At 41.3% G+C, this 22,550-nt stretch overlaps 1 protein-coding gene across 11 annotated transcripts in view; it reads left to right on the forward strand.

Moving 5' to 3' along the window:
• Nucleotides 1-21,742, forward strand: part of GRB7 (growth factor receptor bound protein 7) — a 110,607-nt gene extending 88,865 nt beyond the window's left edge. For all 11 annotated transcript variants that reach the window (XM_083147207.1, XM_083147208.1, XM_083147209.1 and 8 more), the window contains 11 exons: nucleotides 193-314; nucleotides 4,435-4,512; nucleotides 4,791-4,928; nucleotides 6,975-7,085; nucleotides 7,162-7,260; nucleotides 7,680-7,754; nucleotides 15,411-15,527; nucleotides 16,312-16,372; nucleotides 18,649-18,736; nucleotides 19,124-19,217; nucleotides 20,986-21,742. In XM_083147207.1, the coding sequence (XP_083003333.1) occupies nucleotides 193-314; nucleotides 4,435-4,512; nucleotides 4,791-4,928; nucleotides 6,975-7,085; nucleotides 7,162-7,260; nucleotides 7,680-7,754; nucleotides 15,411-15,527; nucleotides 16,312-16,372; nucleotides 18,649-18,736; nucleotides 19,124-19,217; nucleotides 20,986-21,132 (1,130 nt within the window). In that variant the 3' untranslated portion in view covers nucleotides 21,133-21,742. The remainder of the gene's footprint in view (nucleotides 1-192; nucleotides 315-4,434; nucleotides 4,513-4,790; nucleotides 4,929-6,974; nucleotides 7,086-7,161; nucleotides 7,261-7,679; nucleotides 7,755-15,410; nucleotides 15,528-16,311; nucleotides 16,373-18,648; nucleotides 18,737-19,123; nucleotides 19,218-20,985) is intronic.
• The last annotated feature ends 808 nt before the right edge of the window (nucleotides 21,743-22,550 follow it).

The raw sequence follows: 22,550 nt of genomic DNA on the forward strand, positions 1-22,550 counted from the left end.
TGTTAGTACTGACAGAAAATAATATAGCAAACAAATATTGTAAAATGTGACTTTCTAGATGTTACATTTACCCTTTTTGTTTTAAACTCTTAAATCAATTAGTTGGTCATCTTTGGCAGACTCACTGGAAACAGTAATGCCAATGCCTTTTCAGCACTATTGTTGTAGGATTTATGTTCTCCTGTCTTGCAGAACGGTGCCTTGAAGATCACGAGTCAGTGGTGGAGGTGCAGGCTATGTGGCCTGCTGGAGGAGACAGCAAGTTCATTTTCCGTAAGAATTTTTCCAAGAATGAACTGTTCCGAGGATCTCCGGTGAGCACAAAGAGGCTTATGTTTGCTCTAAGACACATAATGAAATAATGACATGTTCATATACCTTCAACCATTCAAGTATGCTGCTATAATACCCCTCTGGTTCAATAAGATCCAGAAATGTATTTTGGCCATTGTACTTTTACATCATGTGATTATTAGGGAAGGTACATTTAGAATAAGTAAAGTGATTTAAAGAGACTTGATAGTGGAAAACCATAGCTGTACTTCAGCCTAACTACATTTACTGAGGCGAGTATAGCAGTGTTAATATATTTATTTATAATCCTGTCAATAGTGGCTATAAACTTGAATAAAATGGATGGTTCATCTGTGATGATATACTATAGATACTTGTATGGAGGCTCCAGAGGTGCAGCTGTTTGCATTTTAGACTGTGCTACAGCCCCACCTCTGGAAAAGCCATTACAGGTTATTTAAACATTGTTATATTCACGGAAGAAAGGAATAGAGGTGCGCTGTACTAAAAACACCACTTAGTGGCTGTGTGCATACAATAAATCAGTAATTATTTGTTAAAAACAAGTATACATTTATTAAAAGTTTTTCCAGCATATAGGATTTCATCCACAGTTTCACGTTGTTAAAAATGCCACATATAGTACAAAACCGCAGCCCGACGCGTTTCGTCCCTTAGCACTTCTTCGTTACAAACATATAATAAAATACATTGAAAGTATATACATGTATATCAATTTTATGAAGAATAAAAAAAATATTACATTTCTTAAAAATGCACAAAAAAACGAGGAGAAGAACAAAGAGTGTATTGTCAAAAAAGGGAGGAGGAAATGATGAGCAAAAAAGATGAGCTGAAAAAGATGAACAACAGTAGGTTCTACATACCCAATAAAAATGTGTCTTCTACACAATGTATGAATGGAGGTATATCCTCTAGCAATAAGGTAGTGGCCAAAAGCAGAGACTACAAACAGTTGTAAAGAACCACCTAGAGGAGCGAAACAAGTTTGTCTCTTTTCAGATAACTACTGTAGCTAAATGATTCAGTGATTTTTTTCCCTTATATACACATAAACCAAAGTAAACAAAGACCTTACGTCAAAAGAGCATGTTTTACAAATATGTACCCATAGGGTGCATCACATATATGGAGTCTTTAAGGAGTGCAACCTTACCTCAATGTGAAATAAACTGTGAATCACAGGATCTCCTAGAGCCAGTGTACTGATAGCTCATTAGGGCTCCTTTATTTATATACCTTTATTAACAGCAAGGTACTATAGAGGTGCTGCTTTCTCAAGCGCATTATTAGGGCCACTTCATCCTCTCCAAATGTTATATTCACATTAAAGTTTGGATAAATAATGATACATAAAGACAGCGGATTGTGTGCTACAAACATTATTGCTAATGTCATGGATGTCTATCTAGATTTTGGCGGGACAGTCCAGTTATTTTGGGACTGGCCCGTGTCTCACCCAGAGCCAGCAGTGTCCTGCGGTGGAGGGACACAGTTTGGAGTACCCCCTGCTACCCGCTGCTCTGCTGTGTACAGTGTCTATTCAGGCAGACAGTGGGGCTGGGGGCATGGCCATTGTTACAACAAAACATAACTCCTACAAGGTGCGCACAAAAGTTGGCTGCTTGTCAGCAATGGTACCAGTGGGGTGATCCACTACACCCCCAACAAACAAAGTGATAAATAGAGAAAAGCGGTACCCCTAATAACTGGCGCCTCCGCACAGTTATATTAAGTAAAATCATACATTCCGTATAGAAGATCTTTCATACTGTAGGTACCAAGGTAGTAGTGGTCAGATTGTTTGCATGCTCTTCAATCAGTGATCCTCATACGCTGTATCGTAAAAATAGTGAGTACCACAAGGAGTAGATTGTGATTGTAACATATTGTGTTACACTACTGTATGTTATTATCTTACTCCCTATTTTTATGATATTGTATATGAGGATCACTGTTTGAAGAGCATAAAAACAATCTGAGCACTACCACCTTGGTACCCTATGAAAGATCATCTATATGGAACATATTGAACTGCGGCACTCCAGATGTTTTGAAACTACAAATCCCAGCATGCCTTGCCACAGTTTTGCTATAAGGGAGTGTTAAAACTGTGGCAAGGCATGCTGGGATTTGTAGTTTCACAACATCTGGAGGGCCGCAGTTTGAGGACCCATGACTTATTGTAACTGTGAACAATTGTTATTGTGAAGTGTGGCCAGTTAGTAGGGGTACCACTTTTTTCTATTTGTCGCTATATATATATACAGGTTGAGTATCCCGTATCCAAAATGCTCGGGACCAGGAGAATTTTGGATAACGGATAATTCCGTATTTCGGAATATTTTAATATTTCAATGATGTATTTTGAAGTATCTTGCATGTATGCTGTATAAACACATAATATACACACAAATATATTTTATTACCACATAAAATACACACAAATATATTTTAATTGTTCAAAAAACAAGGTTTCAAAACGTGAAACAAAATGTGTGTACTATCTCAGCACTGAATTTGAATGCCAAGCAATCATTGTCTTGCACATATATAGTGCCAGTTACATATCATGTCCCCAGTGATGCTGTTACAAATGTCCCCAGTGAGTTTCTAGCAAAAAATTTTTTTTTTTTCACTTTCTGGAATGTCCGTATTTCGGAATAATTCGGATAACGGATATTCGGATACGGGATACTCGACCTGTATATACATATATATATATATATATATATATATATATAGACATTGTAGGGGCTCTGCACACACTAAATTAACTGATAATAAAAATAGTGGAGATTATGTTCATGAATTGATCAATGCATTTAAGCCTGCAGCCCCCTTCACGGGACCCCACTTTTCTGCAGGTCCTAACACTATAGCTCAAAATGGCTACAATACACATAGCTATCACATCAATGTTTGATTCCAGGCATGCTATCTGGTCTAAAGCTCACAGAAGACTGTGCTTTTATAGGTGAACAGTTACCAACACACCTGTCACTAATCATCTAGGGAAATGGTTAACATAAGCTATGGAATCTTAGTTAAACAGGGTGCATGAGAGAATGTGACCACAATAAGACTAATTTAAAAAATTAATCTAATAAACAATATATACACTAAACATTGGCACTCACCTTTCCTAGTTTTGGGGTGCCCTATGGCTTGTGACTACATTTATTATCAGTTAATTTAGTGTGTGCAGAGCCCCTACAATGTCTGTTTAAACTATGTGGTCACAAGCCATAGGGCACCCCAAAACTAGGAAAGGTGAGTGCCGATGTTTAGTGTATATATTGTTTATTAGATTAATTTTTTAAATCAATCTGTCAATCACTAACTGTTGGATGCTGGACTGCTTCCATCATCATAGGACCATAGGATTTTCACATGTACAGATTACTGATAATTGGTACTTTACGACATGAGAAGCAATTACATCCGAACCTGAATGAGGTCCAATGTCTGACCATTAGTGCCATCCAAACCAGTTTCCTATTTGTTGGTACAAGTTCAGTAATAAACTGTAGCTTTAATATTATACTTCATACTGGTACCAGAGAAGGTATATAGGGTAAAATTTAATAGGATGAGAGATTCAGAAAGTGAGAGATTTGGTAAGAAATCTCCAGTTTTTGTTAAAGTGGCAATCATTTACATTTCATAATCAAACTGGTTTGGCAATGTAAATGATTGCCGCTTTAAAAAACCTGAAGATTTCTTACCAAATCTCTCACTTTTTGAATCTCCCATCCTATTAAATTTCACCCAGAGAGTCTACTCTTGTCTGATGCTGGCATGAAACATTAAAAGCTTTTAGCCAGAAGCAATTACACTTCATAAGAAATTGATCGGTGCTGCATTATTGGGTGCAGCATTGTTGGGTGCATTTGATGTGTGCAGCATTATCGGGTGCTGCATTACTGGGTGCATCATTATTGGTTGCATTTGATGGGTTCGGCATTAATTGTTGCATTTGATGGGTGCTGTACTATTTATTCCAACGTCTAAACTACCCAGGAAAATGACTGCATCTGTTCCATTACTACCTCATGTGTGCTGCAGTAACTTGTGAGCTGAAAATGATCTGACCAACATTTTACTTTTCTCTCTCAGTATGCATTATTTCCCGAGGACATGATAGCAGGGAATTTAGAGGCACACAAAGGACTCTCTCATTCTGAGCTTATACAGGTACGTAAATGACAAGTACAACCAAGGATCCTGACCCGCACTACGCAATAGACAGCTCACATGTATAAGTCTGCTCTCCTACATTCTTGCTGATGGCCTGACAGTGCCCAGGACATTGTGTACAGTGACTGGACAGTTTGGAGAAGGCTGAAGCAAGCACCATACAGTTTAGAATTACAGAGACTTGACAAGTGACGCGAGTTTAGACTGCTCATGCAGAAAGATCACTTTAAACACATGTAATCTGTTTTATACCGGACGGTTAATCTTCCTGACAGAACTTCCTCAATTCGGGCAGCTGGCCAGAGATCCAGGGTTACTTGCATATGAAGGAAAGCGGGCGTAAAGTGTGGAAGCGGTTCTTTTTTTTTCTACGACGCTCTGGTCTCTATTATTCTGCCAAGGGGACCTCCAAGGTAAATCCACTGTGCCTTAAACGCATCATGTATATACAGTATATCAAGCAGACTTCTACTGCATATATAAAAGGAAAAGGATATCTTCTTCTCATTACTAATAGTATTGTGATTCAGTTACAAAAGCAAGTTAACAATTCTATCATGTAAGGAGATTGTCATAACAAACAAGTCTTCTATTTCCCATGATAATCTGGAACCTGCAATCTTGTAGTGTCAGAGAGCCTGATTCAGAGTATGAGATCTGCAAGGAGTTGTCTGGGGCGCCACCTGCTTGTTACCTTTATCTGCTGTCGTGTTTTCAGATGCACCATCAGATCACTCTGCAGCCTTCAGGTTACTCTGATTTCTCAGCCGTGGTCACCAGATGCAGATTCTGACTGCTGTGCTCTTACAAAACGGAGGCGACACACCTCCATTTAGAGGAAAGGAGCCAGTTGCAAACCCTTCTCCACCCTCCATTGCCCTCAGCTTGTCAATCAGGCTGTAGCGTAGGGGACATAAGCACAGAACGGGTCTTGCACATCCGCACTGTCCCCATGATCGGACATGTATGCTAACCACTGGCCATCTTACCATAGGCCCAGTGTCCCATGATCCTTATTAATCAGTACAAATATACATAGAATTTGGGTTGAATCACAAGAAGATTGAATGCTGACAGGGATTGCTCTGTCCCAGAATCAGTGCACAACACCAAATGCATTCATTGTATTGGTGCCATGCACCACCTGTGCCCAACACTAGGAATGGATAAAGTTGTCATAGCGTAGAGTATATTGATGAAAGGGTGGATCTGACAACTGCACCATTTAGCTCATAGGGGCAGATGTTTCAAGCCTGGTGAAAAAATAACATGGCGATAAAGTAAAAGGTGAAAACGCAACTAATCAGCTATGTTTGAATAATGACAGTTAGGAGTTGATTGGCTGGTTGCGTTATCTCCTATTTTATCTGCATTTTATCTTCTCTTTATCTCTTACTGGGGCAGTACGGATGGTGTAATGGTTAGCATTACTGCCTCACAGCGCTGAGGTCATGGGTTTGTTTCCCACCATGGCTCTAACTGTGCGAGTCTGAGTGAGTGTGAGTTTGTATATTCTCCCTGTGCTTCCGTGGGTTTCTTCTGGGTACTCTGGTTTCCTCCCACAATCCAAAAATATACTAGTAGGCTAATTGTCTCCCAACAAAATTAACCCCAGAATGTCTGTGTGTGTGTATATGTGGTAGGGAATATAGATTGTAAGCTCTACTGGGGCAGGGACTGCTGTGAATGTTCAAATATTCTCTGTAAAGCGCTGCGGAATATGTGTGCATTATATAAGAAACTGTTAATAAATAATAATAAATCTCTTCACCAGGGTTAATACATCTGCCCCCAAGTCCGCTAAAAAATCTAAAATTAACAGCAAGTGTGACACATTAGTTATTGTAAAGGGCTGAATTTTATGCTCAGCCTCTATATCTAATTAATGCTTTGCTGTGGGTGTTTTGCTAGGAGAAGCTAATGCATAATATTTCTGAAGTCAAGGGTACATATTTAGCACGGAAGAACATAGCTAAGCCCTTATTTATAAAAAAAAAAATTGTATAATGCATATTCTTTTATGCCCTTAAATTGCCAAGTGACACCTTAATTAACCCTTTGAGTTAGTTGAATTAATATAACAAATGTGAGCCATGCTGACGTTTTTAGCAGATATTTCTGCGCATCTCTCACAGAGACGCTGGCACTCAAAGGGTTAACCCGGTAAATTTCCCCCATGTAATATCCACAAATGTCTTTTATTATAGATCCTAAGCTTGCAAACAAAGCACTCTTAGCACTTTGTCTGTCTGGTCTTACTCAGTTTTGTTTTATTGTTCTTTGTTCCCTATTGTAAAGTGCAAATAAAGGCATTCAATATATAAGTAGCTGGCATAATTGTTTTAGATAGCTCTAAATAAAAAAAATAAAAAAGATAAACCATTCTCTTATGAAGTATATGATACTCAGATACATCTATTTGTAAAAACCTTTTGATAACATAATCAAACACTTTTTAGGACCCTCGACACCTACAGTATTTTGCTGATGTGAATGAATCCAATGCGTATTGCTTGACACAAGGCAAGAAGCTCTATAGCGCCCCCACAGAATTTGGGTTCTGTTTAAAGGTATGTGCTGTACACTTAGAGCTTTCTCTGTCTTTGTCCTTCTCAGTCATTTATTGTTAATTTAACCTCTTTCCAGCCTTACAAGATGCGGAGCGGCACAAAAGGGCTGAAGATTTTGTCTAGTGAGGATGAGCAGTCTCGCACCTGCTGGCTTACTGCGATTCGGCTGTTTAAGGTGAACTTGGTGAAAAAAATGGGTGGTATGGAATGCTGCCCGTGCGGGATGCCGAACTCGGACGTTTATTTTTTTAAAGGGGCAGTCAAATACAAGGCAAAACGATGCCTTGTAACTTTAAGTGATTGCCCCTTTAAAAAAAAAAAAAAGTATCGGGCGGCATTACATCCTGCCCCAAATCTTCTGTTGCTCTGAGCAATGCCTAACATAGTATCTATCTATCTATCTATCTATCTATATCCCTATCTCTCTTTCTTTCTCTCTCTCTCTCTGTCTTTCTTTCTCTCTCTCTCTCTCTCTCTCTCTCTCTCTATATATCTATATATAGACAGATATATATATATATATATATATATATATATATATATATATATATATATACTCATGGTGTGTATTGCCCTTTCCTCTTTTTTTTACAGTATGGAGCTCAACTCTATAAAAATTTCCAGCTCTCCAGGCGCAGTCCCCAATCCTGGACAGAACTAAAAAAACAGGTAATGCAGGCCGATCTACATGCGCTATTACATCCAGTCTGTAGTGACTCGGGAAACTGCTAATCGTGACTTTTAAAGATTATAGGGAAAGTGGGAAACATTTTACAGTAAGATTTTTCAAATAATAATAATAATTTGCTCTCCAGAAAGATTACCAAAGCTTGTCCCACAAAGTTTTATTTCCTTAAATGTGGGGTAAAACATTTGAATAAGATCGGCGCTGATGAGGAAACCGTATTCTGCAATGTACGGTAGTGCACTTTTTCAGTCTCATTTCTCCAATTATACTGTGCACTGCAGCAGTGTGTTCCAACCAGAGCTGGATTAAGCCTTTGGGGGGCTCGGGGCACTTTAGAAATGGGGGCCCCTCCTACTTGTCATTACTGGCCGCAAACTGCACGGGAGAATATTACACTGTCAAAACACAGAGTAAAATCAGTATAAACTTGGTCAATGGTCAACTGCAGTGGGGGGGGGGGGGGGGATTAATATAAACATATATATATATATATATATATATATATATATATATATATAACCACATGAAAAGCCTGTGTTTGTCCCTCTGTACCTTACTCTGTAGGAGCCCTGACAAGCTCAGCACTGCCTCTTATTAAAAACCCTCCCATGAAAAGGCAGCTGTTGCTGCTATCTTTTATAGGCCTGAGTAGCATATGATGAGCTTCACCAAGCAGAGCTCAGCATAAGCCTCTCAGCCTCTGACCTCTTGTGCAAAGTGTTATGGGGTTGAGTCAACTCCCAGTAATGCATTGCACACTTGTGCAGACAGTGTGCCTTGACTCCTGATCCTCAGCACTATTAATCATTGTCACATTGGCAGATAGGTGAAGCCAGGGCCGGCTCTACCGTTAGGCAGCTTTAGGCAGCTGCCTAGGGCGCCAGGATCTGGGGGGGGGGGGGGGGGCACCACCAAGTCTGCCTATCAAAAAATCATTGTCTATGAGGATCCTTGTACTTAATGTAGGTGGCTGCTGTGGAACTTCTGAGACCTCACCTCCATACTTTTACTTGAGGCATACGTCACTACTTTGCTGCCCCCTCCTCCTTGTACTCTATTGTGGCTGGCAAAGGGAGGACTCTTGGGAAAGCAGTGGACTTGTCCACCTTCCTGGGGGGGCTGGGAGGACCACCAAATGTTTGGAGCCTTCCTGCCATTGTGGAATGTTAGGCAAGTATGCCTTAAGGATAGAAAAAAAGTGTGGGTTTCTTACCAAAGGTAAGAGAGGGGCGCCGAGGATGGGGTGTTTGTGACCTGAGCAGCTCACACCAAGGAAGGTCAGTTCCTTGAGACAATAGGTATTAAAAAAGAAAAACAAGAAGTGGAGCGCTAGGTAAAAAATTGGATTAGGTCAATTGGGTATCACAATAAAAATAAATTTATTTAAGCACATATAAAAAAAGCAATAATCGATTATGCTCATACAATGAATAATAAGAACAATGGTATCTCAACCATAAAAGCAATTAAGTATAAAATGGTATAAATGGGACCGAGCTTATATAATTATGCGTTCTCCTACTTGGTTACCCCTTTAGTTGGTTGGGGATCCGAATGAATGGGTGTCCATAACCATGCTGGGATGAATTCGGCCGCTGTGTCTCAGAACTTACTGTCCGTTAGTTGGAATGACGGTTGCACAGAATGATAAACGGCTTCCCAATTAGGCTGGTGGTAGTGTCCCAAACAGGATTTTTCCAATGTAGGGGTGCAATAAAGTTGGGTACAGATGGTACCAGGCAAGTAAATGTAGGAGTGTCCCGCTGTAAAGCTTCAGGTCCCAATAAACCAATGTATCCTGACCCGTTTCGTTACCCTAACTGGTAACTTTTTCAAAGGGATACTGCTGTATGGCTTGACAGGTTATTTATACCCTATTACAGGAAGTGCAATGTGCAACAGTAAAAACATTACCCAATTGACCAATTTCATCTAAAGAATAGGTTCTGACAGGAGGCAGACCTGTCAGGTATATATAAACATTTATACTACTTTATTAGAGAATATACAATGATTTTAGAGGTATAAAACAGCGTTTTTATACAAGTACGATCCATTTCCTGTCTTTGGAACGCACTCAGGATGCGTATTTCCGGTTGTTGGAACGCATATATTATTGGCGCCTTTTTTAATCGGCTATACAGCGTTCATATGGGCGCTGTATTAATGTGCCACAACTATATAGTTCCCCTCCTGTTTCAATAATAGTGCACCTGTCTAGCACAGGGCGGGGGAAGCGCCGGTGTCTGACCTGGCGTGGACCAGGGAAGACGCGCGGGCTTCCCAGGTGTCCATGGCGACGCGGACACCTGGGAAGCCCGCGAAGGGACGCGTTTACCTGTGAAGGTATCCGCGTCCCCTCGCGGGGCTCGCCACGCTTCGGGCTCGCTGCGCTCGCCACACTATTCTATTCTCACTCCACGCCCTAGTGGATAGTAGGGCATGAAAAGGTCGGAGGACGCGTACCGCCGCCCCTCGCGGGCTCGCTGCGCTCGCCACGCTTCGGGTTCACGTTGATCGCGGGGTGGCGTGTAGTACTTTTGGGGGGACATTTTTATGTTCAGGGGTGTTTTTGGCCCATTTACTATTGTTCCTATGCTGATTTGGGTAAATTCATCCATTTAACATTGTTTCCTATGGGAAATCGTGGTCATCGCGGGTAAATTGAGGCATTTAACATTGTTCCCTATGGGGAAATCGGGGGCATCGCGTCTGGACCATTTAAGCATTTTTAGGTGCACACGACGCGACCGACCCGATTTTTCACTGTTTTCAATGCATTTCAATGGAAAAATCGGGGGCATCGCGTCGGTTGCGTCGCAGGCCACTCAAATTACCCCCGATGGCCAAGATTTGTGGCCGTGCTAGGAAACAAGTACCATATATTTTGTAGCAATATCTACCTCCTAAAATGACCACCAGTTTTGTGCAGTAGTCATAGACACAATGGCTTCCAATATTTTATAGTACATTGAAGATATATGACTTTCAGTATTGTGCTGCGATTATACACAGTGACTATCAGTACCATGCGGTGATGATAGATATGGTGGCTTTCTGTAATGTCCAGTGGTGATAAATGCAGTCGGTTCTAGACTTGCATGGTGGTGATACTGTGGGGTTTATTTACTAAGATGGGAGTTCTGTTGAAGGTGGCATTGCCCATAACAACCAGCAAAATCTACTTCTCATTTATTTAGCACCTTCTAGAATATAATAGATATTGTGCAGTGGTAATAGATACAGGGGCTTCCTGTGCTGTACAGTTGTGAGAAATAAAGTGACTTCCTTACTGAGTGGTGGTGATAGATACAGTGGCATTCTCTAGTGTATGATGGTGATAGATACAGTGGCTTCCTGTACTGTGCAGCATAGTTGCCTACTTTTGAAAACTAGTTTAAGGGAGATTATAGTTGGTAGTAGAATTTTGAGGAAGAGTGTCAAGCTCCACCCAAAGGGAGTGTCTACTTCCATATATGGAGAATTTGTGCAAAAAGAGTGTGAACGTGGTACCTAGAAGCGTAATTGTGTACTGCTACATCTGAGAGGAATATTTTAAAATGACTTATATCCAAATGTAGATGAGTCCCAAAGCATTTAGTAAGAACTACTATACTTAGTAAAGTGCTAGGAAATTGTGCAGATGATTCAATGTAAATGTATCTATCTCTCATTCCTTTTTCCCCAAAAATGTAACAGTGTAATGTGGGCTTGGTGAAATGAGGGAGATTGCTAGACTAATGAGGGAGAGAGGGAGATTGCTGCTATTTCATGGAGTCTCCTGCAGAATGCAGGAGGGTAGGCAACTATGCTGTGCAGTGGTGATAGATACAGTGGCTTCATGTACTTTGCAGTGGTGATAGATACAGTGGCTTCATGTACTGTGTGGTAGTAATATATACAGTGGCTTGATGTAGTGTGTGGTGGTGATATATACAGTGGCTTCCTGTTCTGTGCAGTGGTGATACAGTGGTGATAGATACAGTGGCTTCCTGTAGTGTGTGGTGGTGATAGATACAGTGGCTTCCTGTAGTGTGAGGTGGTGATAGATACAGTGGCTTCCTGTACTGTACAGTGGTGATAGGTACAGTGGCTTCCTGTACTGTGTGGTGGTGGTAGATACAGTGGCTTCCTGTAGTGTGAGGTGGTGATAGATACAGTGGCTTCCTGTACTGTGTAGTGGTGATAGATACAGTGGCTTCCTGTACTGTGTGGTGGTAATAGATACAGTGGCTTCCTGTACTGTGTGGTGGTAATAGATACAGTGGCTTCCTGTACTGTGTGGTGGTGATAGATACAGTGGCTTAATGTAGTGTGTGGTGGTGATAGATACAGTGGCTTCCTGTAGTGTGAGGTGGTGATAGATACAGTAGCTTCCTGTACTGTGCAGTGGTGATAGGTACAGTGGCTTCCTGTACTGTGTGGTGGTGGTAGATACAGTGGCTTCCTGTAGTGTGAGGTGGTGATAGATACAGTAGCTTCCTGTGCTGTGCAGTGGTGATAGGTACAGTGGCTTCCTGTACTGTGTAGTGGTGATAGATACAGTAGCTTCCTGTGCTGTGTGGTGGTAATAGATACAGTGGCTTCCTGTACTGTGAGGTGGTGATAGATACAGTGGCTTAATGTAGTGTGTGGTGGTGATAGATACAGTGGCTTCTTGTACTGTGCTGCGATGATAGGTACATTGGCTTCCTGTAGTGTGAGGTTGTGATAGATACTGTGACTTCCTGTACTGTGCGGTAGTGATAGATATAGTGGCTTCCTGTACTGTGCGGTGGCGATAGGTACAGTGGCTTCCTGTACTGTGCGGTAGTGATAGATACAGTGGCTTCCAGTACTGTGAGGTGGTGATAGATACAGTGGTTTGGAATGTTCCTGTTTAAATGAGAATATGCAAAAAAAAAAAAGAAATAGAGAAGAAAAGACAATTAATAAATAATAATACTCAACTAAATTACCAAAGAGAAAGTATTGTCCTTTTTACAGCTGTCACACATATATATATATATATATAGAGGCTGATTATGGTTCAAGCAGTGGCGTATCTACAGTATAATGGGTTTATTTTGTTAATACCCTCTGGAGTCCAGCGGCAGTGGCTGGAGCACTCTAGAAACCACCGGAACAATGGCATGGCGCCCATTTCTTTGTCGATCTGTGTCTTCACAGTGGAGTATGAGCACTCTAATGCATAGACTCCACAACACAGCTGAAGTTCGTGTATGTGCAGTAGAGTGCTCAGACCCTACTGCTCCCGGCAGAGGGCCCTGGCAGAGTAGGCTGCACGTGGGCCTTCTCTCTTAAGACGCCCATGGAGTCAAGCGTATCAGGACAGAAGCAAAAAGGCAATTTCTTTGCATACAGCGCATGTTCAGAGATGCACATTTACACTTTTGTGTATGTTCATCTTTTCTGATTCATCCGAAAAGCAGGCGGACCAGTCTTTCTGTGAAATTGGGTGTTTTTGGATGGAAACAATGTGTGCGCAGGAGCCGTCCTGTCTGGTGGGAGTGTCATGGCTGTATGTCAGTTGGTCTGTGCGAGTTATGTAGCATAAAGGGAAGCGAAGCCTGTTTCTGACAGATCTCTGGCAACTTGCATAAGGCAGGGGAATGTGCTACTCACAATGACAGTTGTGGTGGCTGATGTAAAATCAATGGGTTTCCTTTTGCAGATGCCATTACCCTTCATCTTCTTAACCCTACTGAATCCTGCATAAGCAAGATAGTAAGTCAGGCTGCCGGCTGATACAGCCACTATGTATCTGATTCAGAATCCGCCTCTTGGCCTCACTTGCAATTCATGGAAACATGCTTGATACATATCTGTAGAAACGATCTACATTTACTCATTGGCAGTGTTTCCTAACATCCATACCTGTGGCAGATGACAGCAGCTGCACTCATATTGTAATAAGAAATAATTATTGGGTGTGGTTAGGTGTGACACTGCTTATTGTAACTAGTTATTTGGGACAAATTTGGTATATATAAAAATAGTATATTGCCCTGTCTTATTAATACAAGTAGATTTTAAAGAAATAGAACAACGCTCTTAGTGGAATGATGGGTAGACTTTCCCCATCTCCCAAACACCCAGCCCTCCACCCCACCCCCACTCTGCTGTTTTTATAATTATGAATATTTTGAGCATACCTTCTCTTTGTTCTCCAAGTTTTTTCTCATTATGTAACAAAAGTGCACGTCTTCTATTATTCTATGTAATAAAATCTAAAGCTACTCCTCACCTCTGTGGGGGAATTCAAGTGTTTTGTGCACTGGTGGTCAATGGAGCTATTGTTGCTCTGTTCGGGCGCACGCAGCCACTGTTCCCTCATTTTGTAAAATTATCTGTCTACAGATGGGATCCGATACGATTTCCCGGCGGTCGGGATCCCGGCGGTCGGAATCCCGACACTGGAATCCCGACCGCCGAAATCCCGACAAGGGGGGGACATGGATCGCCCCCCCTTGCGGGCTCGCTGCGCTCGCCACGCAGCGGGCCCGGTGCCTCGCTACGCTCGGCACGCTATTTTATTCTCCCTCTATGGGTGTCGTGGACACCCACGGAGGGAGAAAGTTTCGGGATTTCGGCGGTCGGGATTCCAGTGTCGGGATTCCGACCGCCGGGATCCCGACCGCCGGCAAATCAACTGCATCCCTACAGATGATGTCATTTATATTTGTTTCATGGGTTTTGGCATACCTTCCAACTTTCAGGTCACAGTGATCGGGAATCCTGCTCGGCAGAGCCGTGTGCGCCCTCCAAAATACGGCATGACCTATGCTGTTTTCCATCACTATGGGGGCATGGCAAGCACTGTGGAAGCTGCTAGTTATGCCCCCAATCCACTCTGTTTCACTGAATAGATGGAGCGTCAGGTAGAGGAGACCCACAAATGCACCCCTCCACCGCCCTGGGCGGGATGTGGACAGTCCCCCCAAAAAATGGAAGAAAAGTGCAACAAAAAATTAAAAATAATATTATTATTGCTGCCTTTGAGCAACATGATCAAGATGGCGCCGCTGATGGCTGCCTAGGAGCTGTCCAGCTCAGCCAATTATGTTCCCTGTGTGATAACTGTACTGTCTCTGCTTGTATTGTTACCTACCTGGCTGTTTCGGCGACCAGTGGCACCGCTGATGGCTGCCTAGTCGCTGTGCAGCTCGGCGGGTATGTGTTCCCCACATGTAATGTCTTAATGTAATGTATGTAATGCCTTCACCCCCCCTTCATCCCTGCTTGATGCTGCACTGTAAATCCACAAATAATTCCTAGTGTGCGCAAGCATACATGGCCAATAAAGTTGATTGTTTGATTGAAGATCTTTGCATATACTTCCCACTGATTAGGCCGCACACCCACGACATGCCCACATGCCCGCATGCGCCCCCAAAAAATGCCTGTGCAGAAGCTTTGCCAGTGGCGCTTTGTCAGACCCGCCTACAATGCAAGCCAGATATGAAAATTATGAAAGAAGGCAGTGTATTCCACAACAACCAATCAGATATTACTTGGCATGTTTCTATAATTAAAGAAAACATCAAACTGTTCGGGTCCATACTAAATTTTGTTGAGTTACCTGTTGTGCAATTTTCATAGGCGCCAGACTGTAACTGAATTTTTGCTCCTCACAGCACAGCGTATCTGACAGCACTTTGGTTCCAATGGATTTTTCGGGGTGTACGGGTCGCGTAATAGAGAACCCACTTGAAGCACTCTCTGTCGCACTTGAGGAGGCGCAATCGTGGAGAGTGAGTATTTTTATTACACCTTGAATTTTGGTACAATTAATGTATAAAAAGTGGTTGCAGAAACTAAAATGAACAAACAATGGACATTGGGCAAATCACGCGGCACGTGCAGGCCTTGATTCCAGTGAAGATGTCAGTGGAAGTGGCACTGACTAGTTCCTTAGTTCTTGTCACTATTGTAATTGTATTATTGAACCTGCTGTGTGCAGCACATTGTTATATACTGTAGGTGCATTGCCATATATATGCTCTATCTGCCCTTAAGTACTAATGCCGCCCATACGTGGTGCGATGCGCACCGTGCGTTTTACTCAAGATCGCATCTAGTTCAAAACGCATGTGATTTGCTAAAGTAGTGTGCGTTGAGAACTAAATACGATGCAATCTAGTTAAAAAAGTATGTGCAACCAGGGGTTAAAGTGAAGGGGAACTCAAATGGTGAGGTGGAAACATTTTAACTTCCACATTGGTCCTGAACGGTAATTCTCACAAAAAAAGCATTCTAGTTTGCAGGGGGATGCCAAAAGCCATACCACTGACCCTAATGGGGGCAGGGGAGGGGGTTTATTTAGGTGGCATAGAGAAATGAGCTCCCCCATCTCTGCACGAGCACTTTAAGCCCTGCGTGCAACACATCATTTATGTACTCTGCGATGGGATGTGTATGGGAGAGCGCATCGCATCTGCAGCCCAAAAGACATTGTGTATGGCCTCTACCACCTGCAGAATAACATCACAGCTGTGTGTGTATACTGTATATAAAGTGGCATTTTTCTTCCTGCAGAAAAAAACAACTCACCGTTATAGTCTGCCCACCCCGTGCCAGACTACACACAGCAGTGCAGGTAGGCACATACGGCTTAGCGTATACTTTTCTCACCTATATTGTAAACAATGTGGGCCAAATGTAAAAGAGCGAGATTCAAAAAATGTGAGATTTTGGGAGAGTTTTTCCATATTTTTTTTTTTAAGTGCCAATCATTTGCATGGCAAAAGCAAACCGTTTTTTTCAGTGTAAATGATTGCCTCTTTAAAAAAATAGAAAAACTCTGACAAAATATCTCGCTTTCAGATACACCCTATTACATTTGGCCCTGTATTTCTATCAAAAGACAATTTTGTGTGTTCTTCTGCTTAAAGATAGGCTGTGCCAATGTGCCATATGAGTTTTAAGGTGTTGCTTAATAAGGAAACGGCTAAAGAAGCAATTAATAATTTACATTAACGAGCTTACCCGATGACACATTACATCTGCAGCTCCATGTTACTGATAGCTAAAGGCACACACAAAGGAAACTACATACTGTTTAAAATGCAGTAAAACTATTTTTAGGGCAGCAAATACAATTTACATTCTCCATAAAGGTGTGTTGACGGGATACGGTCACTAGGTCGACAAGCATTAGGTCGACATGCAGGAAGGTCGACATGTGTTAGGTCGACAGGGTCATTAGGTGACACAAGCATTATGTCAACATGGGGAAGGTTGATAGTCAAAAGGTCGACATAGGGTTTTTCACTTTTTTTTTGAGCCGACATGTGCCAACAGGCGGTATTTCATGCCCTACCATCCACTACGGAGTGGTGGGAGAATAAAATAGTGTGCCCGAAGCATGATGAGCTTTCATACACGTTTCAGTGTCCATGTCGACTGTGTTGACATCCGGGTCAAAATAAGGTGAAAAAACCCATGTCAACATGATGCTGGTGTCAACCTAATGACCGTGTCAACCTAGTGGTGTCGATCTAATGCTTGTGGACCTAGTTGGTGTCTATCCAATGATCCATAGCCATGTTGACAATGTGCCTAATTATTCCTCAGCACACCTTTTGTCAATGGACTGAAGATATGCAGATGTACATCACTACAAGGTGCATTCTGCATGGTAAATTTAATAAGATTGAAAATGTGATGTTGCCCATAGCAACCAATCAGATTATACATCTATTTTTTCAGCACCTTCTAGAAGAAAATAAATAGAAACTGGTTGGTTGCTATGGGTAACATCCCATCAATAGAATTCCCATTTTAGAAAATGCTGCATAAGGTCCCCCTCGCCAACTCTATGCAAATCACATAAGATATGTGGCAGGTCCACAGCTGCATAGTCCCTACATATTGTTGTAGTCCCTATATGTTGCAGCAAGTCCTTTGTCCTAGTTGCGTGCATGCTTTACATTTCTGTTATACCCCGTTCTCACTGCTAGGCAAATTCCTGGGTCACTAGAGAGAATATTTTAGGGGAACCGCACTATGTAGTCAGGAAAAATTAGGAAAAACGATTGTATTAATTCAATGTTCTTGGGGTCATAACTGACTATCATTCAAGAAATTTCTTCTGTTTTAACATCACCGCCCAATACTGACCCTTGGGTCTTGAATTGTGTGTGTGGTGGTCAGCGGTGCACCCCCGAGTTGTGACACGTTTATATTAAAGATTTTTTTTTTTATTGATTTTATTATTTATTTATAAATATATATATATTTTTGGTATGCGCCTACATTATCAATTAAGAGGCCTTGATGTCCACATTATTATATATATAATTATGATGAAATATTAATTCAGTTGCCTTAATACCAGCAATATTTTTTATTCATTATGGTTCAATTATGGGTTTATAAATTCCCGGCTCTAGCATGTCGACCCGATAATTTGCCTTTTAACACAGGTTTTTTTTTACAGTGTGATCACTTCAACCCATGTCGAAATTCCCAAGTCTCCAACCCTGCTTTTTACACAGGTTGGAGACCCGGATATGCCGGCACGGGTTGACCCATTCACACTGCAAAAAAAATGTGTTAAAAGCCAAATTACCGGGTAGAACTGCTTCACCTGGGAATTTGCCTTAACAGTGAGAACGGGGTCCAGCACTGCAGTCCCTGGCATATACAGTAAATGCTAGGTAAAACCAATGTTCATCACACTGGCAGTGTGAACACAGTGTAAGTTGTATATTTATTTATTCATGTTCTGTAAGAAACATATATGCTCTTTTGTTTTATGACCCTTGCCTACTTCTGCCTCTAACATTATGTGCTTAATGCAAGCCTTAGTAATACGCAGATGAGCATAACTGAAATAGTAATAAGTAATGTATGTTATTTCCATGCTGTCAGTGATACACAAGACTCAGGCGTGGTACCATGGGCGTCTGTCGCGCGATGAAACTCAACGCCTCATAACCCAACAAGGAATGGCGGATGGGTAAGATGAGACATTCTTGTCATCATATTGTCAGCTACTCTCAGTCTTAACACTTTTTAATTCTGTATTTCCTTTTCAAATAACAGCAATTATATAAAATATCAATCATCAAATCATGTCATTATCATGTGTACTGTAAATACTGTATTAGTGTCTTCATTTGTTTAGTGTTTACGTTTCCTATAGAATGTTGGGGATTTGTGTTACAATCCTGTCAGCTTTCTCAATGATCTTTTCCCATTGCATAGTTTAGCACAACCTGCCTCATCCAGCCACAGTTTATATCATTTATTGCAGTGGTTGTCTGAGCAATTCATGTAATCAGCCCATGCACTCTCCCTTAATAGCCCTATGGCAGTAATTAATCTCTTTCCTTGCCTCCCACAGAGTGTTCCTGGTGCGGGAAAGCACAAGAAATCCCAAAGGCTTTGTATTGTCATTGTGTCACTCACAGAAAATCAAGCACTACCTCATCTTACCGGTAGGTGGCTAGACTGGGATCGAAATGCACTGGACAGTGTACCCATTCGATTTTGACTATATAGTACATATCTGATCTATTCTATATAGACTTGCCTGCACAGTCTATTTTTCTGTTGGATATAGACTGAACGGGAGCGTGCATTGGCATAGAATGCGGCTGAAAACCGTTCTAATCAATTTCAATTACATTTTGACTACTGTATATAGTCAAAATCGAATAGAAAGTGACCCTGAATCATTAAACCGTCTGTACAGGGCATTAATTCATTAGTAGGGAGATAAACGTTCTCCAATAAATGGGGCATATTCTATATTTATATTAGTGACACCCTTTTGACCTCCTAATCATCAAATAAAACATGTACAGTATTTCTAGCTTTCCCCTTACTATACTGCTCTGGCGTCTCTTCAGTTTGCATATATATATGCATATTTCTGGGCCAGCTTCTTTAAAGTGTCCACCCATCACTTGCCTTGAGTGGATGCAACCATTTTTGGTTAGTGGATGCAACCTCTCTAAACATCTGGTACTATTATCCTAGTTATGGCTCTTCTTCCATCCAGTTCTCTTGAAGAAATGAACCCCAAGCCAAGCAGCTCAGAGCATGTGAGCAGTAATGCATTGTGAGGTCATCAGCATCTGTTATATGGGAGCTGGCTTGATAACCAGGGATTGTAATGAAAATAACTGTCCCCCAATAATTATCATCCACGCTGACCAGTTACCGGAACTGCACCATTACTCAGTGTCTATAATCACTTATCAATCTGCCCCCCAGGATAGAAGTAACACAAGTCGATCCCACAGTGACGCTTACCCCATCCACATAGGACAATAAATATATATAACACATATATAGGCAACCAGGACCTTCCACAAGGTGATGGGGGGAGAAGCAGCTGTCTCACACACTGTTGGGTGACTTTTCCCATATACCATCCCTCTGTCTCAGACATTAGGTGTACCTATATTTAAGTCTATATCTATAAATGTATTTTTACTGATTACATTTAACAAACTGCACTTGTATTGCTATTGTTAGTATTAGGCGTATCAATCAGTGATAATCTATTCCTCCAAGGTTCACTAACCTGTAGGAAGCAGATAGGGTCTGTATCAGTTCATGTCGGATAAGAATAGACTAGTCACTGTGACCAATGTTGTAGATATATCTTTGTCTACCTAACTTCTCTAACTGACGTATTACAGTACTGCTTACTTTTGTATATTTTTCCAGGCTTTAATTGATTTGGGCATTTGCCAAACAATTACGAATACCTGTGATGATTTAATTTGCATTCAATGTCTATATTGTGCGCATTTATTTTGTATGCGTCCTTTTATCTGGAACAATCTTCCAGATTCTTAACCTACACTATGAAAAGCTAAGCTATATATACAAGCTAAGAGTGCTCCCAGAACAAGAGAGTGGCTGCCTTTCTCCTCTTCATACCTGATAGACTCTCCAGTGAGCACCTCCATGTGAGTGATTGTCCCCAGATACCGTTAGGTCCGGATCTAAAAAATTGTGGTTTCAATATGTGAAGTACACTGAAATAACTAGTGCATGAACCCTCCTAAATCTCCCTCCCCTTTTCATATCAAAGCATCACAAGATTCCCATCATATTGTGCTAATAAAGGTCTGAACATACAGTATATTGGATGACAGATAAGCACCAAAAATGAAAAACCTGTAAAGTCAGGATGATGACAAAGACTATAAAGATTGCAAAAGTCATGACCTATTGTTTTTTTTTTTTTAGGGTGAGGAAGATGATAAACCTTACTTCTCTATGGATGATGGCCAAACCAAGTTTGTTGACCTGATCCAGTTGGTTGAGTTCCACCAGATCAACCGGGGTATCCTGCCATGCACCCTCAAGCACTATTGCACTTCTGTAGCACTATAATTGGGGCTCAATTGCCCCAAAATGAGGATGAAACAGGCCTCTTGAAGGAAAAACTAAATTTTAAGATGGGTGTTTCAACAAAACGATTGATGCTCCATTTCATATGCCTAGTATAAAAGGCAGCACAAGTACAGTGCTGGGATTTGTAAAATATTACTAGATTTGTTATGGATCTGAAGCCTCGACTGAGTGAATGGAGTTGTATCTGGAAGATCATATTAAATAAGCTGAACATTCTCTTTTTTTATGATGGTACAATCATCCCACAAAGACGGTCATGTGACATTTGGTGGCTAAAGTCCACTGGAAGAGAAACTTTCCGTAATCTCCTCATGCCTGCTGAGAGACGACAGGAGAAGGGCACCCTAACTGTGTCTGGGGAAGGAATGTTAAATGGTGCATCTGTTGCTGAAGGCACTGTACTGTAAATATCTACAAGGCCAGTTCATTGTCACAGATTTTATATACGAAATCCTAACTATATATTTTTGTCTTCTATTTTCTCTTATTTTTGTACAGAATTCCCTAACCTCAATCTACATATGAAGAGAAAATGTTTATTTATATGTACCCAAATGTGTCACATTAATAAAAGAAAAAAACATGTTCACTACCCAATAATATAGTCATCTGGTGTTCGTACCTTGCTGTTTTATCAACTGGGATTTATTTTATCACCTATAAATTGACACTATGGATTAAAAGAAGACCATCAATGCGGGGTGTTAGAGCATTAGCAAACTGTAATGCTTAAAATACAGCCAAAACTGGTTTTATTTGTTAGTAACTTACTGTACTCTCAGGTCACTTCAATAACCTGCAAATTAGTCACAGCTGCGAGTAAGTGTGACTACTTTATATGGAGCGCTACCTCCAGACTGCTGGATTTAGTTTGTAGCCCCATAAGGCCTGTGGTCTGAGATTGTTACAACAGCAACTGCCCATAACACCCCCAACCATGTATAATTGGATCAACCCCTTGTTGTTAGTAGAGGCCTAGCTTGAGAGCCCAGATTCCTGGGTATTTTGTTTGTGCCTTCCTGTCTATACAACACTAATTAGGCACCAAATGATCTTGTTATGTGTAAGATTCAGTGATTAAGATTTACCCTTTTCCACCAGAACTACCACAATGAATCATGCAATATATTGAACAAGATGCAGCAGCATTCCAAATTTCCTTATAGATCCTGGTCCATGTTGCAGGATAGCATCACGCAGTTGCTGCAGATTTGTTGGTGGCACATTTACGCTGCACATTTATTGTTTTATTCCATCCCAAATGTACTCTAATACATGGGTGGCCAAACCGCTCCTCGAGAGCGGTCATGTTTTCCAGGCCACCTGTGGGTCTGTAGAATGTGTTAGGAATGAATGCAGCACATGTTTGAAAATATGACAGTTAGTAATGACCGCAC

The sequence above is a fragment of the Crinia signifera genome, chromosome 6 (assembly GCF_055691185.1).
Source record: "Crinia signifera chromosome 6, ASM5569118v1, whole genome shotgun sequence".
Taxonomy (NCBI): domain Eukaryota; kingdom Metazoa; phylum Chordata; class Amphibia; order Anura; family Myobatrachidae; genus Crinia; species Crinia signifera.